At 47.9% G+C, this 24,089-nt stretch overlaps 1 protein-coding gene across 1 annotated transcript in view; it reads left to right on the forward strand.

The window, feature by feature from the left end:
* AKAP12 (A-kinase anchoring protein 12) overlaps nt 1-24,089 on the forward strand; it is a gene marked incomplete at both ends in the record, with an annotated part of 103,328 nt that overhangs the window by 57,176 nt on the left and 22,063 nt on the right. Inside the window, one exon of the mRNA XM_080700147.1 lies at nt 5,100-5,223. Coding sequence (XP_080556273.1) covers nt 5,100-5,223 — 124 coding nt within the window. The remainder of the gene's footprint in view (nt 1-5,099; nt 5,224-24,089) is intronic.

Raw genomic sequence — 24,089 nt, forward strand, 5'->3', positions numbered from 1 at the left:
CTGGGATTTGAACTCAAGGCCTCACGCGTGCTAGGCCAGTGCTCTACCACTCACCCACATCTCCAGCCCACATTTAACATTTTTATACACTTACCAAATTGTTCTCCAAGAATATTATCTACTGATTGATCATCCGATTTTTACTGTCTTCTGTTTGACATTTTGAAAGATTCACTTTTAGAACACTTTCTCTTAGAACAGGGTAAAAAAGTACATAGAAGAATTAAAGAAAACTCTTACGAAGAAGTGAGTTTTGGCTGGGTGTGGTGGCTTAGGCTTGTAATGCTAGTACTTGGGAGCCTGAGACAGGAGGATCACGGTTTCCGTTCGTGGACAGCCTCAGCTACTTACAGAGGCCCTTTGCAACTCAGTGAGACCCTGTTTCAAAATAACGAATTAAAAAAAATTAGGGTTGGGGGTATAGCTTGGACATAAAATAAATAGGGTTGGGGGTATAGCTTGGACATAGAATGCCCCTGAGTTCAACCCCTACTACTGTAAAATAAAATAAAATAAAGTTCCCTGAAGGTAGTTGGGTGTGGTGACACACAACTGTAATCCTAGTACTAGGGAGGCTGAGACAGGAGGAGTGCAGGTTCAAGGCCAGCCTCAGCAACTTAGTAAGGCTCTCCTCAACTTAATGAGACCCTGTTTCAAAATAAACGATAAAAAAAAAATAAGGCTGGAGGTGTGGCTTAGAGGTAGAATACCCCTGGCTTCAATCCCCAGTGATCACACCCATGGGGAAAAAAATAAAAGCACGCTGGTGATCTTATTCTGTTCATTTTCTGCCTCTGTCATTGGCTAACTTCCAACTCCTTTCTAGTTATGGCTGCTTAGCAGTTGTGCATCAGCCAGACATGTGGCACACTCTTGCAATCCCAGTACTTGAGAGGCTGAGACAGGAGGATTGCAGGTTCGCTGCCAGCCCCGGCAACCTCCTGAGACCCTCCGCAACTTAGTGAGACCCTGTTTCAATATAAAACATAAAAACAGGGTGCGAGGTATACCTCAGAGGTAGAACGCTCCCGAGTTCAATCCTCAGTACCACAAAACAAAACCAAGACAAGCCGGGCGTGGTGGCGCGCGCTTGTAATCCCAGCATTCGGGAGGCTGAGACCTGGAGGATCGCGGTTCGTGGCCAGCCTCAGCCACTTAGTGAGGCCCTCTGCAACTCAGTGAGACCCGGTTTCAAAATAATGAATAAAAAATAGGGCAGGGGGTGTAGCTCGGAGGTCAAATGCCCCTGGGCTCCATCCCCAGACCTGCAAACACACACACGCACACACACAGTTCTGCAAAAGCCTCTCTAAGTGAAAGGACAGAACGGTAGATGTGTCTGAGATAGCACATGGCTGGCTCAGACTCTCTTATCTGGAAGGTCAGCGTCACGAGCTGTGAGCGCTCATCCGGCCCTCACCCGCAGCCGCAGCCTGGACGCCTGCTGCACTCCAGCCCCGCGCAGAACTCAGTTGGATAACGACACTCGCATAAATCATCTGCTACCAAGTGCTTTCCTTTCACCCTCCCAACCCGTGTTGAACCCAGCAGTATTCAGTCTCTGAGCTAGGCCTCCAGCCCTGTTTTATTTATTTATTTATTTTTGAAACAAGGGCATGCTAAATTGCGAAGGGTCTTGTTAAATTGCCGAGTGTTTTGTTAAACCTCTGAACCTTCAATCCTTCTGTCTCAGCCTCCCAAGTACTAGGAGCACCGGCGACCACCACCGCGCCCCACTAAGATTCTCCGTTATCTAATTACTTAACTACGAGTGTTCAGCATTTCTGAAAGAAAGTTTGTGCCTGTGCCCTATAAGTCTTCAAATTTAAAGATATTCAAGTTGGCTCCAACTAAAGATGCCTTGGATTAGACAGTTCACAAAGAATTACAGAAACTCTTGTTGAATTTTAAACTCCAGACAGGCTTGGTAGCGCATGCCTGTGGATCCAGTTCTTGGGAGGCTGAGACGGGAGGATCACAGGTTTGAGGCCAGCCACAGCAATTTAGTGAGACCCTTGGCAATTTACACCCTGTTTCAAAATAAAAATATAAAAAAATAAAAAGGACTGGAGGTGTAGCTCAGTAGTAGAATGCCACTGGGTTCAATCTCTAGTACCAAACCAAACCAAACCAAAAAAACTCTAAATTCAATAGAACTTCACAGTCTGGTTCCTAAAAATCCCAGCATTCAGGAGGCTGAGACTAGAGGATTACGGTTCACAGACAGCCTCAGCTACTTAGTGAGGCCCTTCTCAATTCAGTGAGACCTTGTTTCAAGATAAAGAATAAAAAAAATAGGGCTGAGGGGTGTAGCTCAGAGGTACAATGCCCCTGGGTTCCATCCCTGGTACTAGAAACACCCAAACCAGACGCGATCGGTTGCTTTCATAGGGAGGTATGAGGACGTCTTTCTCATGGTCCGTGTTTAGTTTGCCTTATCATGTTTTTAGATTCTTAAGATTAAGAATCCTGAGAGATTCCTGCTTTCCCTTCGCCCACCCTTCACGTTATTAATCAAATCCGAACCTAACCTGCGCACGTCACCAATGAATGACATTTAGTTAAAACACTCAGGCGCTTTTGCTGACAGGCCTCCCCCGGGGGTGGGGTGGGGAGCAGCCACCCCTCCTTTTTGTCTTTTGGTTTCATTTAGAATTCTCATCTTTCAGATTTTGGTAAGAGAAGACTTTAAGTGGAAATATAATCCGAGCGTTCTGTTTGATGGATGGCCTCGGCGTGGGCCTTTTGAAGCCGCAGGCTGCTCGTGATGTCGGGGTTACCGTCCTGCGGTTATTTCAGGGGCATGTGCGCGGTGGGGACGGGCAGCCTCGCTGGCAGCGGGGAGCAGCCAGGTGAGGCCGACTTAGCCCAACCCCAGGCTTCAGGGTTGGCCACTGCTCCCCACTGCCCCTCTTTTTTTCTTCCTTTTCTTTTCGGTACTGAAAATGGTACCCGGGGCATTCTACCTCCAAGCTACACCTGCAGCGCTGTTTTTTTATTCTTTATTTTGAAACAGGGTCTCACTGAGTTGCAGAAGGCCTCACTAAGTAGCTGAGACTGTCCATGAACCATATTCCTCCTGTCTCAGCCTCCCGAATGCTGGGATTATAAGCATGCACCACCATTCCTGACTTATTTTTGATTTGAAACAAGGTCTCACTGCTCGCAAAGAGCTTCACTAAGTAGCTGAGGCTTTCTGTGAACCGTGATTCTCCTGTCTCAGCCTCCCAGATGCTGGGATGACAAGCATGTGCTACCACGCCCGGCTCCTTTTCTTTTACTTCTTTCTGTGCCAGAAATCACACCCAGGATCTTGCCCTCTACCAACCCCCAGCCTGCTTTGATTTTCTTTGTAGCAGGCAGGCCCGGTACTGTGGGATATTCAAGTTACCATTGGGTGCAATAGCAGGTCCTTTGAAAAGTGGTACCTGCGCTTATATTGGGCTTTTAAACAATTCAGGAAAGACTCTGGAAGGAGTTGGCTGGAGAACCTGGCCTTCACCCCTCAGTTGCTGAGCCGTGGAGTATGTGGAGGGGTGACCGTACCCACTGTAGGTGCCACCACGCCAGGCTAGGTCTTTTTGTTTTTGGACACACTGGCTTTCACCCAGAGGCCTCTGGCTCCCCTCCCCTTTCGGGATCTCCTCATCCTTTCTTCCAAAGCCCTTGCCTGGCGAGCGTGGTGCCGCACGCTTGTAATCCCAGCGTTTGGGAGGCTGAGACAGGAGGATCATGGTTCTCGGACAGCCTCAGCTACTACTTAGTGAGGCCCTTTGCAACTCAGTGAGACCCTGTTTCAAAATAAAGAATAAAAAATTGTGCTGGGGGTATAGCTCGGAGGTAGAAAGCCCCTGGGTTCCATCCCAAGTACTGAAGAAAAAAAAAAAGAAAGAAAAGAAAGTATAGCCCTTGCCCAGAGAATGCAGGCTCCACCATGCCTCCTCCAAGACGCGCTGGACCCCCGGCGTGGCGAGGGCTATCATTATCCTCATCTGCTCTCTCTGTGGTTCCATTGTAACACTGTTCCTAGCTGCAATTTTTTATTATTTGCTTAAACATCTGCCTTCTAACCTGAGAGCCCTTTTTCATTTGCCCTGTCCAATGAAATGTGCATAACCTATGTCGAATCCCAAGGAGACATTATTTTAAAATTAAAAATATGAGCCGGGTGTGGTGGCGCACGCTTGTAATCCTAGTGCTTGGGAGGCCGAGACAGGAGGATCGCACAGGTTCGAAGCCAGCCTCAGCTACTTAGTGAGGCTCTCAGCAACTTAGTGAGACCCTGATTCCAAATAAAGTATAGAAAATAGGTCTGGGGGTATAGCCGGGAGGTAGAAAAGCCCCTGGGTTCCACCCCCAGTACCACCAAAAAATTTAAATTAAATTAAAAATATGTTTAGTGCTGGGACAGAACGCAGTGGTAGCCTGCCTTCATGCATGAGGCCCTGGGGTTGATCCCTCCCCAGCACTGTCCCCTGCCAAAAAAAATATTTGGTAGTAGTTTGTAAACTTAACGGCAGGGACCACCCCTGACTTATTCATTGTTATATCTACAAAAGACCTGAAATAGTGTGTTTGTCCTGCGTGGTGTTTGGGAGAACATATGAATGACGTGTTCACACACTCCCTGGATATAATGCCCAGTCGGCTTCATAACAGCACCTCATTCCTTCTGTAGTATTTGTGTCTTGTCTTTTCTTTCTTTTTTCTCTTTTTTTTCTTTCTTTTTTTCTCTTTTCTTTTCTTTCTTTCTTCATGGTACTGGGGATTGAACCCAAGGGCCTTCTACTTTCAAGAATACCCCCAGCCCTGTTTTATTTATCTATTTATTTTGGAACAGGGGCTCGCTAGGTTGATGAGAATCTCACTACTTGCTGAGGTTGGCCTCGAACCTGCGATCTTCCTGTCTCAGCCTCCCAGGTACTGGGATAAGGTTTGCACCACCACACCCAACTTGAATGCAGAACTTTAATTTTTATTGTTACTGATCCTCCAATTCTCTGAATTTCCACCCAATACTCTATACTCTGGAAGCGAATGCACTGTTTCTGACTTGGATGTAGGACCGACATTAAGTCCCCCTGGCTGTCTCCCTGCAGCTCCTACAGAAGAATGGCCAGCTGTCGGCCCTCAACGGCGTGGCGGAGCCGGCGGAACTCACAGAGCTCAGCCTGGAGGAGGAAGCCCTGGGTGGCCAGGAGGAAGAAGCCACTGTCAGCGAAGGTAAGCCTTCCTCCGGGCCTGGGCAGGACCGCGGGGCTGGACGGCAAACAGCACTTGCAGGGCTCAGAGAACCCGGTTCTCATGTGGGCTAATGGTGCGTGGGGGTGGGGGGGGTAGTTGATTGGTTTCAAAAAAAGGCTTCCTGTCTGTGCTCAGGTCTTGAAATTATGTTTCTTTTCTCTTAGACATCCATATCTGGATAGAAAGTAGGTTTAAAAATAGCCTGGAGGTAGAAAGCCTCTGGGTTCCAACCCCAGTACCACCAAAAATAAATAAATAAAAATAAAATAAATAAATAAATAAAAATAATAAAAAATATACATATACATATATGTATATGTATATTTTTTATTATTTTTATTTTTTAAAATAAATATTTAAATTTAAATAAATATTTAACTTATTTTTAAAATAAATATTTTTTAAAAGTAAACAATAAAAGTGTGTGTGTGTATATATATACACACACACACACACACACACACACACACACTTTTATTGTTGCATTATAGTCACATGGTAATGTAAGTCTTGTCAACAGTGACCTACACGCACACTTGGTGGCGCCCCCCCTCCCCTCCCCCTCCCCCTCCCCTCCCCTCACTGGACACTGAGGTTGACATTGGCATTTTCACATCCGTCCACAAAGCCAGCGATAGTGATTCCTACACTGATCCTCACTCTTTCCCCTCCCTTTCCCCTAGACCTTCCCTGGCTCCACCGGGGTTTCTCCTCCGTTATCTGGAGTCCCTCTGGTATCCTGATTACCCCCTGGCTTCTGCATGTTAGAGAAAACATGGGACCCTTCATATGCTGTGACTGGCCCATCTCACTTAACATAATGTTCTCCAGGGCCTTCTGTTTTCCTGCAAATGACATAATTTTGTTCTTTATTGCTGAGTGGATTTCCATTGTGTGAATATCCCATGATTTTTTTTTTCTTTTTTGTGGTACTGGGGATCAAACCCAGAAGCATTATACCTCTGAGCTACACCCCAGCCATAAATATATATATTATATATAATTTTAATATATGTTATTATATATATAAATAATTTTGCAGTACTGGGGATGGAGCCCAGGGGCATTCTACCTCTGAGCTATACCACTAGCCCTATTTTTGAGTCTTTATTTTGAAACATGGTCTCACTGAGTTGCAAAGGGCCTCACTAAGTAGCTGAGGCTGTCTGCGAACCGTGGTCCTCCTGTCTCAGCTTCCCAAATGCTGGGATTACAAGCGTGTGCCACCACGCCCAGCTCCCAGTCACATTTTGTATTCTTTATTTTGAAACAGGGTCTCACTGAGTTGCAAAGGGCCTCACTAAGTAGCTGAGGTTGGCCGAGAACCTATGATCCTCCTGTCTCAGCCTCCCAAGTACTGGGGTTACAAGTGTGCGCCACCATGCCCGGCTATCTCATGATTTTGTAATGCACTTATCTGTTGATGAACACCTAGGTTGGTTCCATAATTTGGCTACTGTGAATTGTGCTGCTATGAACATGGATATGAATTGATTACTGTAGTTCTCTGATTTCAGTCCCTTTGGAATGAGACCCAGGAGTGTGATATAGCTGGAAAAAGTAGTTTTTTAAATGATTTGTCCCTTGTCCAAACTACTTCTCTGGTGTTGACTGAATTCTTGTTGGGAACACTGTAATCACAGTTGATTTAGAAGAGTCGAGGACTAAAGCCGGGCATGGTAGCGCACGCTTGTAATCCCAGCATTCGGGAGGCTGAAATTGGAGGATTGCTGTTCGCAGACAGCCTCAGCTACTTAGTGAGGCCCTCTGCAGCTTAGTGAGACCCTGTTTCAAGAAAAAGAATAAAAAATAGGGCAGGGGGTGTAGCTCGGAGGTCAAATGCCCCTGGGTTCCATCCCCAAACCCGCCAAAAAAAAAAAAAAAAAAAAAGAGTGAAGGACTAGGGGTATAGCTCAGTGATAGTGCTTAGCATGCATGAGGTCTTGTGTTCAATCATCAGCACCCTCTCCCCATATTAAAAAGTAATCGTTCTATATATGTTACTGTATTTATTTAGTTTTTTGTGGAACTGAAGATTGAACCCAGAGGCATTCTTCCTTCAAGCTATAGCCTCAGCCCTAGTTTTTATTCTCTATTTTGAAACAGGATCTCATTAAGATGCAGAGGGCCTCACTAAGTAGCTGAGGCTGGCCACAAACCTGGATTCTCCTGTCTCAACCTTCCAAGTACTGGAATTACAAGCATGTGCCACCACACCTGGCTTTCACTTTATTTTGATTTATTTACGTATTTTTATGTATCCCCACCCCCAAACGCCATATTTTATTCTTTATTTTGAAACAGAGTTTAAGTTGCAGAGGGCCTCACAAGTTGCTGAGGCTGGTCAGGAATGATCCTCCTGTCTCAGCCTCCCAAGTACTGGGATTACAAACATGTGCCACCACGCTTGGATTTTATTTTAATTTTGAAACAGAGCTTCAAACAGTGATGAGAGTCTCACTACTTGCTGAAGCTGTCCTGGAACCTGAGGTCCTCCTGTCCCAGCCTCCCACACACTGGGATTATATGCGTGTACCGCCACACCTGGCTAGTGTTTCTCACTTTAGACCAAAACAACTTGTACAGGTTTTCCTGATGGGTGCATTGCGAGGTGCACATGCCTCTTTGCCTACACTGTGATGTTCTGTAACTCTTAGAGCTTTTGTTTTGTTTTGTTTGTGGTACTGGGGATTAAATCCAGGAGCATTCTACTTCTGAGCCACACATCCAGCCCTTTTTATGTTTTGTTTTGAAACAGGGTCTTGCTAGGTTGCTGAGAGTCTGTCTACACTGCAGAGGCTGTTCTTGAACCTGTGGTCCTCCTGTCTCAGCCTCCCAGGTACCGGGATTATAGGCATGCACCCCCAGGCCCGGTTGTCTTACATCTTTTGAGCCTGGAAGTCCTGGGGGTAGTTATGGAGAGTGTGTCTTGGCCACGGCATCACCCATTTGACTTTAGCTCATATCAGGGGTGGGTAACCATAGCTTGGGGCTCAGAAGCCAGCGCCTTGAGCCCTAGGTCTCTGGTGAAAATTGAAAGGATGAGCCTTTCTCTACTCTTAGTTTTGTCTTGTTCCATTTAATCATGAAATGAAGGGATAAATTCATAGCCATTATTGACGACACAGAAAGCCATGTTTTGGCATACAGTAAGTCGACTCATGTGAAATGTGGATAAGAGAGACAAATGAGGGGGAGAGCCCTGTGAAGAATCTCCCCTCCGTGAGATTCTTTAAACACATGGAACCGGTTTCTCTCCTGTTCTGTGCCCCGCAGCAGCTGCTTCAAGCCGGGAGCTGCTTTTGAAGTCGGTGGGAAGACTGATCTTTCTATAGCACCGCAGGCACCATATAAAGTTAGAAACATACACAGTGTCCCAGGCGGAGTCTGTGCCTGACCCAGAGTGAAAGTTTTCAGATAATATCTACCCAAATAATTGGAACGGACCCAGCTCACATTCCCCAGCCCAGCGCGCTGCCCTCGGGTTCGCTTTGGAACCCCAGCAAGCCGCGGCAGGTTCTGGTCGCGCCCTGGCCGAGTCTCTGCGCGAGGTACTTTAGGGGGATGAGGACAGCTCGGAAGTGGCCTCTCTGCTCAGTGTGCCCATCAGCGGAGACCCGAGGGTTGTCTGTGGAAGGTTAAAGGAGATGAAAATAAGGCTAAGACAGGCCTCTTGGTGATTACCTAACAAAATCTGTCAAGAGTTAAGAGCTCCCTCTGCAAATTAGTGAGACCCTGTTTTAAAATAAAGAATAAAACGGCCGGGCGTGGTGGCGCACGCTTGTAATCCCCGCGCTTGGGAGGCAGAGACAGGAGGATCGCGCAGGTTCAAAGCCAGCCGCGCGCGCTGGCTTAGGAGACCCTGTTTCCAAAAATGAAAATGTAAAAATAGGTCTGGGAGTGTAGCCCGGAGGTAGAAGGGCTTCCAGGAACCCCAGTACCACCAAAAAAAAAATAAATAAATAAAATAGGACTGGGGGTGCAGCTCAGAGGCAGAATGCCCTTGGGTCCAATCCCTCTATAACACACACACACACACACACACACACACACACACACACACACACACAGAGTTAAGAGCTATTCGGGGTTCAGGTAGAACAATCCCTTGATAAAGGGGGGGGGGTCAAATCTGGGGATAAAAGGAGGTTGGATTTATTTATTCATTTCTTTCTTTCTTGGTACTGGGGATTGAACCCAGGGGTTTTCTACCTCTGCACTATATCTTAAACCCTGCTTTTTACTTTTTATTTTGAAACAGTCTCACTAAGTTGCGAGGGCCTCTCAAAGTAGCTGAGGCTGGCTGAGAACCTTCTATCCTCCGTTCTCAGCCTCCCAAGTACAGGGATTGCAAGTTTGCGATCTGCCGGGCTGGAGGTTGGATTTAGATATGCATTAAGCCCAGGGGGATGAACGGAAGGAAGTCAAGGCAAGAGATGTCTGCAAAAATTAGAATAATAAGAGCCAACACCTGTATTGTATTTGTTTTGGGGCATGGTACTGGGGATTAAATCCTGGGCTACTCTGTGTGTAACAGGTGAGCTCTGCCACTGAGCCACACCCTCAGCCTTCCTGCACTTTGATCATGGGGCATGCATTAGTTGGCTATAACCAAAATACCTGATAATAACTGGGGGGGGGGGGGCAGGTAGCCCCAGTGCTTGGGAAGCTGAGATAGGAGAATTGAAAGTTTGAGGCCAGTCTCACAGCAATTTTGTGAGATCCTTAGCAACTTAGTGAGAACCTGTTTCAAAATAAGGAACAAAAAATAGAAATGTGAGTGTAGCTCAGAGGTAGAATGCCCCTGTGTTCGATCCCAGCACCACCACAAAACAAACAAAAACAAACAAAAAACACCTTAAAACAACTTGGAGGAGGAAAGGTATATTTGGCTTATGGTTTCAAAGGCTCAGTCCACGGTGGGCTGGCTCCAAAGCAGAAATGTGGTGGCAGGGCATGGCAGAGGATGCGCACCAGAGAAGCTAAAGGAGCAAAGGGGGACCAGGAGCAGAACAGCCTTCAGGATCACGCCCCCAGGGACCCACCTTCTCAGCCGTACCCTACCTCTCACTGCCCAACATGAGCCTTTCTGATATCATTATATGGATTTTTTTTTTTTTTTTTTTTTTTTTTTTTTGCTATACTGGGCATTGAACCCAGAGGACTTCTATCTCTGAACTACACCCCCAGCCCTGTTTTTATTCTTTATTCTGAGACGAGTTCTCACTAAGTTTTGGAGGGCCTCCTAAGTAGCCGAGGCTGGCCATGAACTTGCAATTCTCCTGTCTCAGACTCCCAAATTCTAGGATTAAAGCATGCACCTTGACACGCAGCTAAGGTGAGTCTTTATGGGACTGTGCCTTTAATAGTTACAGTGTCCTTATAGAGCAGGTAATATTATTCACAAGACTCAAGCCCGAAGAGCATATTGCCAGGCACAAGCTCCTATGCAGGGCCGGCCAGAGGCAAGTGTGTATGGGCAGCGTGGTCCTGGCAGAGTTTTTACTGAAGTATAGAGAATAAAGGCTGGGATGGGAGAACTTGGGGCTGGATGAAAGGGTGTCGGAAGCAAAATGTAAGCCAGGTGCGGTGACACACGCCTGGAATCTCAGTATTTGGGAAGCTAAGACTGAGAATTGCAGATCTGACAAAAGCTTAAACAACACAGCCGACCTCAGCAACCTAGCAAGACCCTGTTTCCAACTAAAAAAGTAAAAAGGGGAGTCTGGTGTGGTGGAACAGACTTGTAATACCAGTACTTGGGAGGCTGAGACAGGAGAATCGCAGGTTCTTGGCCAGCCTCAGCTACTCAGTGAGGCCCTCCACAGGTTAGTGAGACCTTTATTCAGAATAAATAGAGCCGGGCGTGGTGGCGCACGCTTGTCATCCCAGCATTCGCTTGTCATCCCAGCATTCGGGAGGCTGAGACAGGAGGATTGCGGTTCGTGGCCAGCCTCAGCTACTTAGTGAGGTTCTCTGCAACTCAGTGAGATCTTGTTTCAAAATAAAGAGTAAAAAATAGGGCTGGGGTGTAACTTGGAGATAAAATGCCCCTGGGTTCAATACCCAGCACCACAAAGTAAATAAATAAAAAGGGCGTAGCTCAGAGATAGAGTGCCTTTAGTTCCAAGCCTCAGCACTCAAAAGAAACAAACCAAACAAAACCAACTAAGCAAACAACAAAAAAAAGTGAAACCAAAATATAGCTCAGAAAGCATTTAATGGACCGGGCGGGGTCCCTGGGATGTGTCTCCAGGGGAGGGCTGGGCGAGCAGCCTTCTTATCTTCTGGTTTCTCTGATGTGTTTGGTAGATGGGGGGGGGGGGCGGATGGGGCTGGGACACAGAATCCCAGGTAGCTTGGAGATGTTGAATTTGTGACTTCCTCGAGTTTTGCTTCTGGCTATCTTCCTTTCAGTCCAGATGTGACATCTCCTACATTTCAGCCACATGGGTAAACACTGACTTTTATGCTGCCCAGGCTTCTGACCTGGATGGGCTCGAGGGTCTGAGCAAAGACCCAATGTGAGAGCGGGGCTTCCCAGACCTTCTCCTGCAGAGACCTTGCGAACACCTCGCGTTCTAGGAAAAGCTAGCCGATCCCGGAGCGCCGGGGCCATGAGGCCAGCTCGGGGCTCTGCTAGGGACCCTGCCTCTGCAATGCGCCTTCCCTGTTGGGGGCAGAGCTGCTTTTTCCTTGGCAACTTGGTACCTCCCCCCCCTCTCTCTGTTTTGTGTGCCTGCCAGACGATCATGAATAGCCTGGCAATGGAAACAGGGACAGGATCTGCACGTCCAGTTATGAAGCAATATTTTTTTCACTCTTTGCTTTTGACGTCAGTGTTAACCTACGGTTAGGTTTTTATGGCTGTTTCTGGAAATCAGAATTCTACCTGAAAGATTACTGTAAGGAAAACACGGAGGCATAGTCTGGGAGGGAAAGACTTAGGTGTAGATTTGTTGCTTCCTGTCTTTTGAAACAGGGTCTTGCTAGGTTTCTGAGTCTCACTAAATTCCCAAGGCTGGTCTCGAACCTGGAATACTCAGCCTCCCTCCCAAGTGCTGAGATTATAGATGTGTACCACCACACCCACCTTTAAGAAAAACTAAAATCAAAACTAAACAACTTAACAGTTATAGATTAAACTAAACAGTTGTAGACTGTCCACTTAAAGACAATAAGCCCGATCCATCTTGGTCCCTGGAGGACTGGCCGACACGGGTAATCCACCTTTGGTCAGCAAAAGGAGAGAGGGATAGGCGCAAACTCAAATAAGGGGTAAAGGGTATCCTCAAAGGGAGCACTTTAAGTTTGGGGCTTTTTTGATTTTTTTTTTTTGGGGGGGGTACTGGGATTTGAACCCAGAGGCATTATACCTTCAAGCGATACTGCTCTATTTTTGTGTGTGTGGTACTGAAGATTGAATCCAGGGCTATTCTACCTCTGAGCTACACCCCCAGCCCATTTTATATTTTAATACGTGGAGATGGGGTCTCACTAAGTTGCCCCAGGCCTCACTAAATTGCTGAGGCTGGCTTCATATCTGCAATCCTCCTGCCTCAGCCTCCCAAGTGCTGGGATTATAAGTGTGCCACCAACGCCTGGCTCCAGCCTTTTTACTGAGTCTTCCTAGGTAGCTGAGAGTCTGGCTACATTGCTGAGGCTGGCCTCAAACCTGTGATCTTCTTGTCTCAGCCTCCCAAGAACCCAGATTTTATTTTAAAGGGCACTCGATATTTTGACAAAACCAGAAGTAAGAATAAAATTTCCCACCTTGGTTCTTGTTCTTTCTAAAGTTAGAAATATCTGTAATTCAGAAGTAATCCTCATCTTATAATGAAAACAGAATCTTGTTTCCTTGTAAACATTCTTTAAATAGCAAAACGACTGCCTACTGATTCTCTGCAGTAATTGCTTTGAAAGTACAAGCCAGCTGACCAAGTGCGCCAGGCTTCGTTAGACGACCAAGAGAACAGTGAAGGGCTGGGCAGGCGGCTCGTGGCGGAGCCATGCCCAGCGTGTGCCAGAGCCCTGGACTCAGTCCTGGCACTGGGTGGATAAAATAGACTTCTCTTGAAAGAAGAGAGAGAGAGAGAGAGAGAGAGAGAGAGAGAGAGAGAGAGAGAGAGAGAGAATGAATAATAATGAAGAGACTGCACACACCCATGACTGTTACACCTCAGGTCCTAGGAAACTCCTCTATCCCAACACTCAAGAAAAAAACCTTTTTTTATGATACCGGGAATTAAACCAAGGGGCATTCTTTTTCTTTTTCTTTTTTTTATGGTGGCACTGGGGTGGAACCCAGAGGCATTCTACCCCCCAGCCCTAATTTTTATTTATTTATTTATTTTTGCGGGTCTGGAGATAGAACCAAGGGGCATTCGACCTCTGAGCTACACCCCCTGTCCTATTTTTTATTCTTTGATTTGAAACCGGGTCTCACTGGGTTGCAGAGGGCCTAAGTAGCTGAGGCTGTCCGAGAACCACGATCCTTCAGTCTCAGCCTCCCGAATGCTGGGATTACAAGCATGCTCCACCAGGCCCGGCTTTAATTTTTATTCTTTATTTTGAAACAGGAGGATTGTGGATTGAGGACAGCCTCAGATACTATTTAGTAAGGCCCTTTTGCAACTCAGTGAAATCCTGTTTCAAAATAAAGAATAAAAAATAGGGCTGGGGGGGTAGCTCGGAGGTAGAATGCCCCTGGGTTCCATTCCCAGTAATGCAAAATAAAAGTAAATAAATAAATTAAAAAATTAAAATGGACAGATAGGGCTGGAGTGTAGCTCACTTCTTCAGAGCTGAATACTGCAGCTGACAGTTTTCGGCCCGGCCCCCGTTCCTCTGCTCTCAGCCGCCCTAAGCCTCATTCCAGGGCTGCGCTCGGCCTCCACTGGCGCTTGCTGTTGGCATGCAGGTGTTGTCTGGAAACAGAATTCTGACCCTGACCTGCCTGTGACCAAGTGAGGTTCCTAGTAGCACTATCCACAGAGTGTTGAATAGACAGAGCGGGGCTCCCCAACACTTGCTCTGGGATTCCAAACGCACTTTTATTGGGTGACATTTTTTTCAAGCTGTATCCTGTTTTGTAATGTTTTGAAAATGAGAGAGCGCACACATAAAACAGACCTTGAACTTCGCTGAAAGTGCTAAGGTTTGCAATTGCTGGGAACTGGGTTTGATTCATTCCCCTGCTCTGTAGCAATATTTCTAGCATGGGTACCCTGAATTTAATTAGGCCCCTGAATTCTGCTACAAATATGCTACTACTTTCACTCTTTAAAAAAATACAAATTTGCCAGGCGTGGTGGCGCAAGCTTGTAATCCCTGTGCTTGGGAGGCAGAGACAGGAAGATCACGCAGGTTTGAAGCCAGCTGTGCTGGCTTAAGAGACCCTGTTTCCATATTAAAAAAATAATATATATATATAAAAATAGGTCTGGGCGTGTACCCCGGAGTTAGAAGGGTTTCTAGGAACCCCAGTAACACACACACACACACACACACACACACACACACACACACACACACACACACAACAAATTTAAAGCCGGGCATGGTGATACACACTTGTAACCCCAGGATTCGGGAGGCTGAGACAGGAGGATCGTGGTTTGCAGACAGCCTCAGCTACTTAGTGAGGCCCTCTGTAATTTAGTGAGACCCTGTTTCAAAATAAAGAATAAGCCGGGCGTGGTGGCACACGCTTGTAATCCCCGCGCTTGGGAGGCAGAGACAGGATTGCGCAGGTTCGAAGCCAGCCGCGCGCGCTGGCTTAGGAGACCCTGTTTCCAAATAAAAATATAAAATAGGTCTGGGAGTGTAGCTCAGAGGCTGAAGGGCTTCCAGGAACCCCAGTACCACCAAAAAAAAAAAAAAAAAAAGAATAAAAAATAGGGCAGAGGGTATAGCTCAGAGGTCTAATGCCCCTGGGTTTCATCCCAGACTCACACATACGCACACACAAAAATAGGGTGTAGCATATAGCTCATGGGTTTCAAACCCCAGTAAAACACACACACACACACACACACACACACACACACACACACACACACACACACAATGGCTTTATAAATGTGGCCATGACTGGGAGTGATGGCACACGCTTGTAATCCCAGCATTCGGGAGGCTGAGACCAAAGGATCGTGGTTCATGGACAGCCTCAGCTACTTAGTGAGGCCCTCTGCAACTTAGTAAGAACCTGTTTCAAAATAAAGAATAAATCATAGGGCAGGGGGTGTAGCTCGGAGGTCAAATGCCTGTGGCTTCCATCTCCAGACCCGCAAAAAAAAAAAAAAAAAAAAAAAAAAAAGTGGCTACGAAGGTGTCCTATCTCCCTCCAGTGTGTGTTAGCTGGTTCTGCTGAGATCTGAAGGTCAGGGTTGTGGAGGAGAGACCGGCGTGAAGATGGGCATGGACGCCAAGCTCCTCGCCCTAGAGGCTGCCGGCAGTACCTCCAGGTGTCTGATTTGAGTGATCAGCCCACCGCCTGGCAGTTTGCGCACTGTCTGGATGGTGCTTTCCAGAGGAGCAGAGCTAAGTGTGTTAGTTAGCCTTCCGCCACTCTAATAAAACGCCTGGGGTGACTAACTTATAAAGAGAAAAGGTTTATTTTAACTTACAATTTTAGAGGTTCTAGGTCCAGGTTGGGCAGACCCGTTGCTTGGGCCTCGGGCGGGCATCCTGGATGGCGATGGTGAAGCCAGTGGCAGAACAAGCCACTCGCTTGTGGACAGGAGCAAAGAAGGGACTGGGCGGGGCTGGCCCTCAGGGCACACCTCCCTGACTACAGACCTCCTGCGCCTTCATCCTGTGTGTGTGGTACTGGGGGCTGGACTCAGGGGTCTTCTACCTTGGAGGTACACCCCCAGCCCTATTTTATTGATTGATTTTTATTTTATTTTATTGCGGGTCTGGGGATGGAGCCCAGGGGCATTTGACCTCCGAACTACACCCCCTGCCCTATTTTTTATTCTCTATTTTGAAACCGGGCCTCACTAAGTAGCTGAGGCTGTCCGCAAACCACGATCCTCCGGTCTCAGCCTCCCGAATGCTGGGATTACAAGTGTGCGCCACCACTCCGGGCTTTTTATTTTTATTTTGAAGCAAGTTCTCACTGGGTTGATGAGAGTCTCACTATGCTGCTGAAGCTGTCCTTGAACCTGCAATCCTACTGTCTCAGCCTCCCAAGTACTGGGATTATAGACGTGCCACGAGACTGGGCTGAAGACCACTACTACTACCACCACTACTACTTTTCTTCCTCCTCCTCCTCCTCCTCTTCCTCCTCCTCCTCCTCCTCCTCCTCTTCCTCCTCTTCCTCCTCTGTACTGGGGATGGAACCCAGGGGTATTCTACCTCTGGGCTACACCCCCAGCCCTGTTTTTTTATTCTTTATTTTTGAAACAGGGTCTCACTGAGTTGCAGAGGGCCTCGCTTAGTAGCAGCTGAGGCTGTCTGGGAACCGGGATCCTTCTGTCTCAGCCTCCCAAATGCTGGGATTACAGCCACCACGCCTAGCTTAAGGCCACTGCTGCTAAAGGTCAGCAGCACCTTCCTGGGCTACAAAGCTCTTACCACGTGGGTCTCTGGAGCATTCGATACCCAGCCACACTAGAGAGGCAGCCTGTGGGTCAGGCCTCTCCTTTGGAGGGCTAATGAATGCTTCTCCAGCTGTGATTGTAATGCAAGATTGGATTATTTCCTCCATTGTCCTGGTCCATTCGGGTTGCTGCAACAAGATACCTTTGACCTGGCCATCTATAAGGACAGAAACATTATCGCTCCCAGTTCTGGAGGCAGGGGAGTGCAAGGTCAAGGCGCCTGCAGACTGCCGGGGTGGGGCGTCCTTCCTCATGGGGGCACCATTTTATCTGCTCACGTGGCTGATGGGAAAAGTGCCCCATGCCTCTTTCATAGGCGCTGATCCCACCCACGAGAGCTCTCAAGCCCGGTCACCACGGGAAGGCCCCACAATTTACCACTGATGCCGGGCCAGGCTTCGACACGGGAATCTGGAGGAGACACGGCTTTCAGACAAGCAGCCATCTCGTGCTTACGCAACCCTTTCGGTGCTTTCCAAAGACTGACACATGTTTGGAGTTTAACAGGTCCAGTTTTGCCTCATTTAGCGACCTCCAAATGGTTCTGGCCATGATAGATTCTAGAATACAGTATGCCGTGTTCTATAGAAGGATGCTTTGGTAACCTCCAAATTCAACTTTTAGAAAATTAGTGCAGCCGGGCGTGGTGGCGCACGCTTGTAATCCTCGCGCTTGGGAGGCTGAGACGGGAGGATCGCGCAGGTTCGAGGCCAGCCTCAGCTACTTAGTGAGGCTCTCGGAACATAGTGAGACCCTGTTTCCAAATAAAGTCTAAAAAATAGGTCTGGGAGTATAGCCTGGAGGTAGAAAGCCCCTGGGTTCCACCCCCAGTACCGCAAAAAAAAAATAAATAAATAAAAATAGTGCATTTTCTTCTATTATTGATTCGTTTATTTTGGTGCTAGAAATTGAACCCAGGGGCATTCTACCTCTAAGATATACCACCGGTGCTGTGTGTGTGTGTGTGTGTGTGTGTGTGTGTGTGTGTGTGTGTTGCTGGAGATTAAGCTTGAGGGAATTCTACCCCCAGCCTTTTTTTGTTTTGAAACAGCTTCTCACTACTTTGATGAAAATCTTACTTTACTACTTGCTGAGGCTGTCCTCAAACCTCTGCTCCTCTTGTCTCAGCCTCCCAAATACTGAGATTACAAGTGTGTACCACCATACCCATCAGTGTCCACATTTTTTTTTTTTTACAAAGATTCTAGTCAGATTGGATTGTGGCCCATCCGAATTGCCTTTTTTTTCTTGTTTTGGTACGGGGAATTGAACCCAGAGACATTTTACCTCTGAGCTTCTACACCCTTGGGCCTTTTTTATTTTTTATTTTGAAACAGGGTCTCACTAGTTGCTAAGTGTCTTGCTGTTGCTGATCCGGCCCTGAGTCTGCAATCCTCCTATCTCAGCCTCCCAAGCGCTGTGATCGCAGCCGTGCACCATTACACTCCGCTCTCATTTCTAACCTAATTGCCTTGCTAACCTAGTTGCCTTCTGGGTTGCAGGGATTAAAACTTCAGCACAGGAGTCTGGGGGCGCCCAGTTGGTCGAGCCTGTCTTGCCTCCACCTCTGGTCTGCCAACTGGAAAGTCCAACCCAGAAGCCTCAGTGGAGCAGAGTTCTGTGGTTCCCGCCTTACACAGGAGGCTCTTCTGCTTGTGTGCACGAAGATTTGGGGGAGTTTTCTCCATAAAAGGAGGCCATTTATTCTACTGGAGTGAAAATCTGCCCCCTCTGCCCCCTCTCCCCCGTCCCTGCACTGCCTTCGGGAACAGCCCAGAACACTCACCTCCCCTCTCCACTTGACAACCCTCAAAGTATTTCAAAACACCCATCCTGCCTTTCATCCTTTCTTCTTGAGGCAAAACATCTCCAGAGAATATAAGCTGTCTCACATTAAAGAAGATATGCCAGGACTTATATAGACTTTCCAATGGGAATGCGCTCCGGGGGAGCGTGCCAGCCCCAGCTGGGTGTCACTTTCTGTCTGCCCAGTTTGTGAGAAGAGCTTGTTTCTCAACTCTTTAAGACACGAGGCTACCTTAGTTTGGTGTTAACCAAGTATTACGTAGGGAAGGCGTTGATTCAAGGAGCTGAATCTTCAAAGCAGAAGTAAGGGACAGGTGTATCTAGGGTTCCCCTTATCAAGGGCGTGGCTAAAAGAGCTCTAGCCAGACCCAGTGAAGAGAATATCTGGGTATGTTTACATACTTCTAGCCCTGGGCCCCCGCATGCAACACGATCTTTGGTAGGACGCCTTACACAATACAGTAGCTGGAGAAAAGGGGAAGAGAAGCCCACGTTCCAGATAATTGTTGGATATAAAGGGGAAGCCCGGCGTGGTGCTGCCTGAACCGTGATCCTCCAGTCTCAGCCTCCCAAATGCTGGGATTACAAGCATGCGCCACTATGCCTGGCTTCTATTTTATTCTTTTATTTGGAAACAGGGCCTCACTAAATTGCGGAGGACCTCACTAAGTTGCTGAGGCTGGCTTTGAACCTTGCAATCCTCCTCTCTCGGGCTCCAAAGTACTGGAAATGAGCGTGTGTGCCACCACGCCCGGCACAAGCACAGACTTTTTTCTTGTCATTATTCACTAAACAATGCAGTATAGCAGCTGTTATGTAATATTTGCATTGTATCGGGTATTATAAGTAATCGAGAGCTTATTGAAAGTGTGTGGGAGGGAGCCATGTGGCACAAATCCCAGTGGTTGGGAGGTTGAGATGAGACTGGAGGATCCCAGGTTCCAGGCCAGCCCCAGCAACTTAGTGAGACCCTGTTTCAAAATAAAAAATAAAGCAGGGCGTAGTGGTACAGGCTTGTAATCCCTGTACTTGGGACCCTGAGACGCAGGGTCATAGCCAGCCTCAGCAACTTAGTAAGGCCTTCTGCAATTTGGTGAGGCCCTGTATCAAAATAAAGAAGGAAAATAGGGCTGGGGATGTAGCTCAGAGGTAAAATGCCCCTGAGTTCAATCTCTAGTACCATAGAAGATAGAGAGATGGATGGATGATAGAAAGCCAAGAATAAAAAGTTCTGGGGGTGTGGCTCAGAGGTTGAGTAACCCTGGGGAGCAATCTCTGGTACAAATAAGTAAATAATAAAGCATAAATAAAGCATATAGGAGGATTACCCAGGTTAAATAAAATTTTAGATTTTATTATCTGAAGGGGAATCTTGGAACCAATCCCCCAAAATACACATACACACACACACACACACACACACACACACACACACACCCCACACGTTTGCCTTTTCTTTTACAATTATCCATTTTGGACCGGTTTTTAAATATATTAAGAGTAGGGAGACTGAGACCGGAGGATCTCGGCTCCCGGACAGCCTCAGCTACTCAGCGAGGCCCTTCACAATTCAGTGAGACCCTGTTTCAAAAATAAATACTAGCCGGGCGTGGTGGGGCACACTTGTAATCCCAGCATTTGGGAGGCTGAGACTGGAGGATCGCGGTTCATAGACAGCCGCAGCTATTTACTGAGACTCTTTGCAACTCAGTGAGACCCTGTTTCAAAATAAAAACTAAAAAATAGGGCTGCGGGTGAGGCTGGGAGGTAGAAGGCCCCTGGATTCCATCAACAATACTGAAGGGAAAAAAAATAAAAAAACCCCAAACAAACCAAAAGAATGTGGATGTTCAGAAAAGACAAGCATAGGCAGTACAACCACGTGCGATCGGGAGGCGCCCATCAGTGGAACCTGGGCGCGACAGAGGTGGCACCAAATGGCAGCTCTGTGCTGTCCACACCAGCTGGTGCTGAGAGTGATGTAGAAACGAAACCCCAGGAGCCCCAGGCCCCTGCGGCTCAAGGGAGGGCACTCAGAGGCCTCGTTCCGTGATCTGCACAGCCTGGACAGGACGCGCCAGGGCTGGGGCTGAGCCTGACATTAGGAAGAGAGGAGGGCCGAACCCCACTGGCCTCACCTGTGGGGTCCATAGAGGGGCAGTTACCCCAGCAGCATCTGACACCCGACTGCTTACAACGGAAATATTCATGAACTGAGCAGAGATAGCTTACTGCATCGGGGAAGGGCCCCTGGCTCGCTAGAGGCACACGTGACTTACCGCCAGGTTGGGCGTTTGCCGGGCTGAAGCCAGGTCTTTGAAAGCGAGGCGAAGCTGATTTTTGTAGCAAGGTCCTATTGCTCCCCAGGAAGCCGCCCTAGCTTGGCTCTCAGTCTTGGGCCTGAATGTGGTGCATGGCGCCCCCTGGTGGCAGGAATTAGCAACGGCAGCCAAGCGCGCCCGCGGGCCTGGGTTTGGGTCCCCCATCCCTGCGGCTGCTTTGCCAGGTCTGGTCCACGCGGACGACCCCCACCTCCTGGCTCAAACAGTAATGAACAAGATCTTTGAAGACAAGAGCGATAGTAAACCCTGTGTCTTTGTTCAGGGGAAGAGCCAGGGTTAATGGAGTGATTAATAGAAAAAGGATGAAGGGAAGGAACCCAGGAGACCTAACAGAAACCTGGTCGCCAAAATGGCGGCTAGAAATGTGAGCACACCAGCTTGTTTACCACTTGTGTCTTGTGTGTGTGTGTGGGGGGGTACTGGGACTGAACCAGAGGCATTCTACCTGTGAGCCCCTGGCCTTTTTCAGTTTTGAAGCAGGGTTTCGCTAGCTTGCTGGGGGTCTTAATTTTTGAGGCTGGTTGTGGACCTACAATCCTCCTGTCTCAGCCTCCCAAACACTGGGATTACACGCATATACCATCCCACCTGGCCACTTATGTCTTTATGTAGAATAAAGCCAAATGTCATTGAAAAAATAATTGAATGCTAAGCTGCCTGAATTTTTCACATTGGTTGATTGGCAGAGGTACTGGGGATCAAATCCAGGACCTCCTGTATGCTAGACAAGCATTCTATCGCTGACTTACATTCCCTTGTCTTCAGGCTTTCTATTTTTTTAGTACAGGTTCTGATTTAGTATGGGTTTCCTTGCAATAGGCTGTACATTAGGGGTAATAGTATCTATATACTTGATGATAACATAGTTTGATTTATATGTCTAGCTACTTTGGACCATTTACATTTATATACATATGCAGACACACACACATATATTTATTTATTTTTTATTTTATTTTTTTTTTTTGCGGTACTGGGGATGGAACCCAGGGGCGTTCTACCTCTGGGCCACACCCCCAGCCCTATTTTTTTAAACCTTTGTTTTGAAACAGGGTCTCACTGAGTTGCAAAGGGCCTAAGTAGCTGAGGTTGGACTTCCAAATGCTAGGATTATAAGCGTGGGCCACCATGCCCTGCTTCATCTGTATAAACACATCTATAGATTTCAAGTATTTCTGCTTCTTTAGAGTTGTCTTCAGCTAATGTTGACATAGTTTAATCTGTAATAGCCCTTTTGAAAGAATTGGGGGGACCAAGATGACTGAGAGTTGGGGACCCAGGACTACGGAGAGTTAACCAGTCTCGGATCAGGGCAGCATTTGTGTGTCTGTGTAAGAAACAGATGGCGACGGCAGACGCGATGGCGCAGGCTCCTAACCCCAGTTCTTGGGAGGCTGAGTTAGGAGGATCGCGGGTTCACAGCCAGTGTCCTCAGCAACTTAGCAAGACCCTGTTTCAAAGTAAAAAATATAATAGGGCTGAGGGTGTAGCTCAGAGGTAGAAGGCCTCTGGCTTCCAGCCCCAGCGCGCACACACACCCCACCTTAAAAAAAAAAGAAAAAGAAAGAGAACTTAAGTTTCTGTGCATTTAACTCCCTGACGTGTGCATCTCAAAGTTGAGCTGCAAAGTCCGTGGTGCCAGGAATGAACTCAGCGTTTAGATCCCGAGCCGCTGCCCCGGCTCATCCCGGGGACCTAGCAGGCTGGCCGGCCTCGGGGAGGGGGGCTGACCAGGGCCGGGCGGGCAGGCGGGGCCACGTGACCAGGAGCGGGTGCTGCGGCGGGCGGGCGGGGGGCGCCTATAACTAGCTGGAAGCGCCCGCCCCGCCGCTTTCTGCTGCGGCTGGAGCACGCCTCCGGTCCCGGGTCCTCCCAGGGCGGCGGCCACTCGCTCCTCTCCGGTCACGCTGGGAGCTCACTGGTAGGCAGGGGCCGAGGCTTCGGGCAGCTGCGGAGGGGCAGAGGACCGCCGCCCCCGGAGACGGCGGCGCCATGCTGGGGACCATCACCATCACAGGTAAGGCTCCCTCGATCGCAGGTGCGGCTCCCTCGGACCCGGGGCGTGCGGCGCTCTCCAGCCTAGTGGGCATCTGGTGCGGAGCCCCGGCCTGCGGCTTCCTCAGTCGGGAGCTCGAGCGCTCTCTCCTCTCTCCCCTCTCTCTCTCGTCCAACAAGAGCCAAGTGAAACTGCACATTTGATTTTCGCCTAAGCAGAAATTTCCCGAGAGTGTTAAGGGAGGCTTTGAACGCACCTGGTCCTGAAGGGTTTTCCTTGTTGGGGGATGTGGAGGGGAGCTTCCCAAGCCGGCCGAATGCTAATACAAAATGTCAGATTTGAGTGACTTTGAAAACAGGGTGTGAAAGCTTAATCTTTTGCTGTAGTCATAAACGAACAAAAAGTTTCTATTTTGGCAGAAACTACTAGTGTTTGGCATTTATTTTTATTTTTATTATTTTGCGGTCTGGGGATGGAACCCAGAGGCATTTGACCTCTGAGCTACATCCCCTGCCCAATACTTTATTTATTTATTTATTTTTTATTTTGAAACAGGGTCTCGCAGAGTTGCAGAGGGCCTCACTAAGTAGCTGGGGCTGTCCTCAAACCCGATCCTCCGGTCCTTCCCTCCCAGATGCTGGGTTACACGCTCCTGCCACCATTCCCGGCTAGTGGGCTAGTGTTTGGCATTTTGATTTGCTTATTAGGAACTTTCAGTAAAGGGCTTCTCGGAGGTAAGAGATTAAAGTTTTAGCTCTGATTTATTTTCAGATAGTATTTTCACCTCTTTATTTATTTATCGGTGCTGGGGATCAGACCCAGGGCCTCACACATATTGGGCAATCCCCCTGCCACCGTGCCACACCCTCAGCTGTAAGAGGTGGCATTAATAAAGCTATACTTACTATAACATTGGTGGCCAGCAGGCCACACCACTTAGGCATTAGTAAAAAGCGAGCCAGGCACAGTGATACATGCCTTTAATCCCAGCACTTGGTAGACTCAGGAAGATCACAGGTTCCAGGTTACTGTGCTGTAACTTAGACCTTGATTCAAAATAAAAAGGGAGTAGCTCAGACATAGATATCCTCA

Source organism: Muscardinus avellanarius, assembly GCF_963383645.1.
Source record: "Muscardinus avellanarius genome assembly, chromosome: 8".
NCBI classification, from domain to species: domain Eukaryota; kingdom Metazoa; phylum Chordata; class Mammalia; order Rodentia; family Gliridae; genus Muscardinus; species Muscardinus avellanarius.